Below are 7,113 nucleotides of genomic sequence, written 5' to 3'. Positions count from 1 at the left end.
ATGCAAGTGGATATTGGACATATCAATACTTGATTCACTTGAATTTTTTTGAATTCAACCAACATTTCCTTTTTATATCTGTTACCTCCTTTGATGCCTTAGCATCCAAAGACATGGAAAACTGGTAAGCCTATTTTAAACTTGAAACATACATAAATGCCATGTGCAGTCACAGTCACACGGTGTGTGCTTTCCACAGACTACCTTTTTAACAGTCACAAAAATAACTGCTTTAAATGTAAGTGAGAGTACCAAAATAGAGTGGCTTCTCAGCTTCCAGCTCCAGAGCACTTTCACCAGCTGTTTTCACCCTTAAGTTATACTTTCTTAAAAAAAAAAAATCTCTAGACGCGTGGCATTTTTAGGGCTCTAGGCAATCGTGCTTGCAGTTTATTCTAAATATACCTGTTAAATAATGCCCTGGACATATTCCACTTGGTGAATATCTTGGCCCAGATACCAGAGGGTGTAGATAGGAGCACTAGAGAGAGTTGGTAACAGAGTCAGCTCCTATTGTAATGTGCTAGTTCCACAATAGATTGGATCCCAAATAGGTTATGGGTATAGACTTGATGACGAAATGTAAAAATTTGGGACAGTTTCTTAAGACTCCAAAAGGAAAGATTTTTGCTGCTAGTGCTCCTTGTTACTGCCTAGAGGATAAAAAAGAAAAAGCACAAGAGCTTCTTGAAGTTTAGTTGTGTTTTAATAGGATCAGCTCTTTCTTTGCTGCAGTGACAAAATTATTCAGCAGTACAGCTGCATTAATTAGTTATCTTAAGGTGCTTTGAAGGTGAAGTGTTACGTAAGTGAAAGAGAGTATTATACCTTTCCTTCCTCCATGTGACGGTATGCTAGTTTAGATATTCCCTTCTTTATTTAAAGATCCACCTGAATTATTAGCAAAGCAAATACCTCTATTTGTTAAGTGACTGTTAGAGGGAATTCCACAAGCTTCTAAGAGTTACAGAGAGTGAAGAAAGGAGGTATCCTACTGGTTTGATTTCTAATTTCAGATTAATATCTGACTGACCTGGGTAAAAATATATGTGATCTTTACTTCATTTTCTGCTTTGTAAGACAGAAGATTATCCCCCACTACATCCTCCCACCGCCAGCACCCCTCCCCCAGTTATTATTGGACCAAACAATATTCCTGCTATAGGTAAGATAGGAAAGCCCCTTGCTACAGGTTGTTCTTGAAAAGAGGGACCTGAGGAAAGGGGCATACCCTTCTCCAAGCAGATTTGCTTCCATGACATTTGAATAATCTGGCTCATTAATCAGTGCTTGTTTGGTTTTTTATAAAGAATATATCTAGCATTCCTCTATTTTGGCTCTTGGAGAGCTTTATTTTTTTTAAGATATTATTTATTTATTAGAGAGAGAGTACGGGAGGAGGAGCAGAGGGAGAGAGACAAGCAGACTGCATGCTGAGTGCAGAGACAGACGCAGGGCTCGATCCCAGGACCCTGAGATCATGACCCAAGCCGAAATCAAGAGTCAGCCGCTTTAACTGACTGAGCCACCCAGGTGTCCCTCTGAAGAGCTTTAAAAAAAAATAATACTGACACCTGCGCCCTATTCCAGACCAATTAAATTAGAATCTCCAGGTGGGCTTAGGCAGGAGATAAAAACAGAAGAGATCCCAGAGAAGGCTTCACGTATCTTCCTCTGACCATCATTCTGTGTCCTTGCTGAACTTGCTGACGAAATGGCTTGGGGAAGGAAAAAGGACACTTTTCCATGTGCTTTAGTCAGAAGGATAGATTAAAATGGCAAAGTTGAAAAAAAATAAAATGGCAAAGTAGATAAAGTTATTGCTGTGTATTAATATTCTCTGTATATTATCTACAGCCTGCCTTTGACCCTGACAATGTGGAACACTGGATTAAGGTAAGGATATTGCACAGTTAAGATAGAGTTAAGAGTCAGACATAATCTGATGGGAAGGAATACTGATAGACCTCCATTTTGCACATGTTTTGCTATTTTTCTCACGTGACTGTGTTGCTTTAGTTTTATATTCCTTAGTATTTTTTTTCATTATTCTGTTGCTTTTCATGAAAATATGAATGACGGGCGCCTGGGTGGCTCAGTTGGTTAAGCGACTGCCTTCGGCTCAGGTCATGATCCTGGAGTCCCGGGATCGAGTCCCGCATCGGGCTCCCTGCTCGGCAGGGAGTCTGCTTCTCCCTCTGGCCCTCCCCCATCTCATGCTCTCTCTCTGTCTCATTCTCTCTCTCAAATAAATAAATAAAATCTTTAAAAAAAAAAAAAAAAAAAAAAAAGAAAATATGAATGACAAGAAAATGGGTATAGACATGCTTTTTTTTTTTTTTTAAAGATTTTATTTATTTATTTGAGAGAGAGAGACAGAGCACAAGCAGGGGGAGGGCAAAGGGAGAGGGAGAAGCAGACTCCCTACTGAGCAGGGAGTCGACATGGGGCATGATCCTGATCCTGGGACTCTGTGATCATGACCTGAGCCAAAGGCAGACGCTTAACTGACTGAGCCACCCAGGTGCCCCTAGACATGCTCTTTCAAATGCTGTGAGGATCCCATGAAGAGGACTAAAGGAGCAGGGGAGGAGAAGCTGTAAGAGAGGATGTGGTGGCCTTCCTCAGATACTGGAAAGACTGTACTGTAGTTACATTGATCTATGGGACCAGCGCATTAGGTGAAAGCTGTGCATGCATGGTAAGAATTTTCTAATACCTGGAGGGATCCAAAAATGGAGCAGCATTCTCATAAAGAGGTCAAAAACTAATGATGTAATGTATGGTGATTAACATAACATAATAAAAAAAAGATGTATTTTCTATCAATAGAAGTGTTCAAGTGGATTCTAAATGGCCACTTAATGTTAGGACTAATGAAGACTATGTTTAAGTATTCTGTGAGGGGGGGATTGAATTACGTAACTTTCTGAGCTCTTTTCCAGGCCTGAGATACGTGTTTTTGAGTCCAAGTACCATTTAAGTTGAAAGTACTATTAAACTACTTCAGGTGCATGCCTCTGAGTGTCATTCTGGCAACTTGCCATACTCAATTCATTTGTGCAGCATATGTTTCAAAATCATGCGGCATTTTCCTGGGAAAATATCATTCTGCCTGGTAGTATTTTGAAGAGCTATTACTTATCAAAATTGACAGGCATTATAAGTCCAGATGGAACCTAGGCCAGATGTAATCACTGTTAACTATTTATTTATCCAGCCAGTATTTATTAAGTGCCTTCTAAGTAGTAGTCCACTCTGTTGAACACTGAAGATAAAACCGAGCTCTGGGCAGGTATAATCCCTGCCTTCCCAGAGTTTATAGTCCAGTGGAGATTAAACAACTTACTTAAAGCCAGTGGGAGAATTAAAGATGTAATAGAAGCAGGTGGTGGGGACGCTAATCTAGACAGGCCAGAGAAGGCTTCCTGGTTCCTGCAGAAGGTCTGACTTAGAAGACCACTAAAACATCTGCCCTTGTGGAGGCCGGCCTCTGGGAAGCCCACTCCTCAGCCTCCTACTAAGCCTAGTTTCCATGTCCGTGCTGAGTGTCCCAGTGCCAAGCCCCTGCAGGGCTCAGTTGCACATTTAGTTACTGTCTCCTCCAGAGGGAAAGATTTAAGTAAAAGAGAAGGATAAAATTCTGCTCTGGGGCACCTGGGTGGCTCAGTCGTTAAGCGTCTGCCTTCGGCTCAGGTCATGATCCCGGGGTCCTGGGATCGAGCCCCGCATCGGGCTCCCTGCTCTGCGGGGAAGCCTGCTTCTCCCTCTCCCACTCCCCCTGCTTGTGTTCCCTCTCTCGCTATCTCTCCCTGTCAAATAAATAAAATCTTTAAAAAAAAAAAAAAAAAAATTCTGCTCTGACTTTATGCGCTTGTCAGACAGCTTGACCGGTTAGATTTTTATCATTCCTTTTATCATTCCTCTAAAATTTCCACAATAGCTCTGTCTCCATTATGCCCTCAAATCTCCCATCTCAAAAAAAAAAAAATCAGTAAGTCCTTACTTGACCCTGCAGTCCATTCTGATTATGGTACAACATCTTTTTCTTATCCAAGTCTTTGAGTGTATAGCCTAGACTCCTTGCCCTTGCATTTTTATTATCCTCTGCTGTCTACAGTAATTTCCTCCTGTTTCTGTTTCTCACCACTCCCCAGAAATGGTTGTCCTAAATGACTTCCTGATCAAATCCAGTGTTCTCTTCTTCATCCTCAAACTTTGTAAGGTTCATTTGATCCAATTATCACTTTTTTTATTCTAGAAATTTTCTCCTTCGTTATCTTCTTATAACCCTGTTTTCTCTTCTACTACTTTTCTGTTCACTCCTGTCTTCTTTTCTGATTTTGTTCCCTAATGTATCCCAACTCAGGGTGTATCCTAAACAGTTAGGACTTCTGAACCTAAGACTTCCAAATCCCCTTGAGTGCACCACTCTCTCAAAATCAGCTTAGACCTTGTTACATGAAAGAAGGGGGAGAATATGGAAAGAGTGTGAAGCATGGTGAAGATCAAGAAAGGGCTTTCTTCAGAACAAAAGAGATCACCAGGGCAGCAATGGGGACTTGGATGAAGCAGGTACCCAAAATTGGTAGATCAGATTGACCCGGCCTTGAAAGTTTTCATTGGAGAGGTAAAGATACAAGTGATCTGAGGCTTATGTAAGAGAGTATCTGAATATCCATGCAGAGTAGGAAGGAGGGGACCCTCTAAAGATTTTATTTATTTATTTGAGAGAGAGAGAGAGAGAGCATGAGGGGGGGCAGGGTCAAAGGGAGAAGCAGACTCCCCGCCGAGCAGGGAGCCTGATGTGGGACTCGATCCCGGGACTCCAGGATCATGACCTGAGCCGAAGGCAGTCGCTTAACCAACTGAGCCACCCAGGCGCCCAGGAGGGGACCCTTTAAAGAACTCCTAGGTTGGGAAGAGGAGGCCTATAGTGACGAAGGACATGGTTAGGTGCAACACCAATGTAGCGGAGGAGGGGGAGCAAAACAGGGAGATGGACAGGAGGCTGATGTTGGGGGGCATGTTATCAGCTTTGGGGTTGAACAATGGGAAATGCTGTGTGATGTGGTTCAGGATGACCATGTCAGTGGGTTGCAGAAGTACGATTGCGGGAAAGGCCGTTGGAATACAGGAGATGAAGCAAACCTTGAGGCTGAAATGTTGGTGAGTCTTCCTCAGGGACGCTGAAGTCACTTAGAATCAGGCAGATACTTGAGTAGAACTGTGAGTTCTGGGGCAGCTCACCCAAAATGCAACAATTCACCATGATTTATAATTTATCCTCATCCTGACTTGATAGGCTCATCTTTTTACTCCTGTGCATTCTGTTACTTTGATACTTAAGCTTTCTAAACATTTTCATTAATTCTCTGTTCTGGAACCTTCAGGGATTGTGCCATCTGATGAAACTGTAAATTCCAGATGGGCACTTACGGCCCTCTGTCAATCTAGCTGTAATATCAATCTACCTGTAACAGCCCCTTTGCTGATACTCTGTGTGACTCTTATCAGGCCAGTCTCCTTCCCCTTCTATCTTCCCTTCACTTTGACTCACACTGATCCCCCAAGCCTGGAATACCATTCCTCTCTTGGAGGCCAATCCAGATCTTTCCCTTAAAGTTCAGCTGAGATGCCCCTCTCAGTGAACAACTCCCCTGATGCACCTCAACCACCTAATCCCATCTTCTAATACTTTTTCCCTTGGAATTATGTTGGCATTCATATACAACAGAAACTGCATCCAGCATTTGCTTGTATACAGAGAGATTTAAGAAGAATTGGACACTTTCAAAAATACATTACTCCCAAAACTATTATTTATAAACATGGAGTTTGCACTTGAGGGTATATGAAGAAACTTGTTTGTACCTCCCAGCCTTGAGGAAATGAAAGAGTGCCTTGTAGCTGCTGTTCCTGCCATCCAGTGGACACTGGGATTGATGTGTGTCATGGGATGTAAGGAGCGCTTATTGAGCATTTATAAGATCATGGGAATAAGATAGTTCCTTTACAAATTATATATTTACATGTAACACAGTTACTGAGTAGGAAACCTTTGAAGGTATTTGGGTTTCTTATCACCCTGTGTTCCTTTAGAACTCTTCTTGAACTGTGTCTTGCACGTGTGGCACATGACACAGTAAATAGGTAGGTAGTAGGTAGGTAGATAAAAGTGAACTCTTTGATGGTCGCTTTTAGTTTTGTTTTCCCCTCAGTGTCCACTAAGGTAGTGGGAACAGTGCTAGCCTTCAGTCCTTCAGTCAACGTGCTTAAAGAATAAGTTGTTAAATTGACACTTTGTTTTATTGAAATATAATTTAAGATAGACCTCTTCTGTCTCTCACGTACTTATTTTGAATGAAATGGTAAGGATGTAATATTTTAAAGAAGGAAATATGAGACTATTTCTAATCCTTAATATCATCTAGTATTTTTTTTTACCAAAATCTTCATTTTAAGTGATATCCCAAACACTTGCTTTGTGAGAGCCAAGCAAACATTTCTCCTTACTCCCTTCCTTGTAAGTACCAGCCTGTGTCCTTCTTGAGTACCAAAATCAGTCTTCCCCTATGTCCAAGCTCTGTCTGCCTCCTTTGTTAAGAATCTGTACCAATTCCAATTCAGGTGAGATGACCTATCATACAGAGTTCTTTCTTTCACTCATAGCCTGAGGAACTAAGTCTACAATCCTGTTTTGTTGTTTAATTTTTTTGTGAATGTTGGTTTAAAAACTGAAAGTTGATCTATTTATTTGTACATTATTTACATATATGTGTAGATAACATACACAATGATACATGCGAAATTCATCTTGCTGTCTTAAAATTTTTAAAACCTTAAAGGGAAGGACTGTGTGCCAAGCATAATGTGACCATCCAATAAATGGCATATCGACCATCATAAATTTGGGTACATCAGAGGCCAAGAAATAGTATGGGAGACAGATCTTTCCAGAATGACCTCATAAAGAGTGAATGATATTTTCTTTATTCTAACCCTGATTAGATCATGTTTTCTTCTGATTCATATCTTTTCCTGTGTGTTCTATTTTCTACATCTTTTTCAAATTACCCTTAGCTTTTCAACTTTATTCCTGTGTTTCTAATT

The 7,113-nt window shown here is 41.0% G+C and overlaps 1 protein-coding gene across 2 annotated transcripts in view; it reads left to right on the top strand.

Moving 5' to 3' along the window:
- CCDC191 (coiled-coil domain containing 191) overlaps nt 1-7,113 on the top strand; it is a 96,645-nt gene that overhangs the window by 723 nt on the left and 88,809 nt on the right. For both annotated transcript variants that reach the window (XR_004299791.1, XM_032406561.1), the window contains exon 2: nt 1,858-1,896. Coding sequence is in view for 1 of the 2 variants with exons in the window: in XM_032406561.1 (XP_032262452.1) it covers nt 1,858-1,896 (39 nt within the window). In the remaining variant the exon portion in view is untranslated. The remainder of the gene's footprint in view (nt 1-1,857; nt 1,897-7,113) is intronic.

The sequence above is a fragment of the Phoca vitulina genome, unplaced genomic scaffold, assembly GCF_004348235.1.
Source record: "Phoca vitulina isolate PV1807 unplaced genomic scaffold, GSC_HSeal_1.0 scaffold8, whole genome shotgun sequence".
Taxonomy (NCBI): domain Eukaryota; kingdom Metazoa; phylum Chordata; class Mammalia; order Carnivora; family Phocidae; genus Phoca; species Phoca vitulina.
The sequence above is the reverse complement of the archived record's forward strand: the minus strand, read 5'-3'. Positions and strand labels throughout refer to the sequence as shown.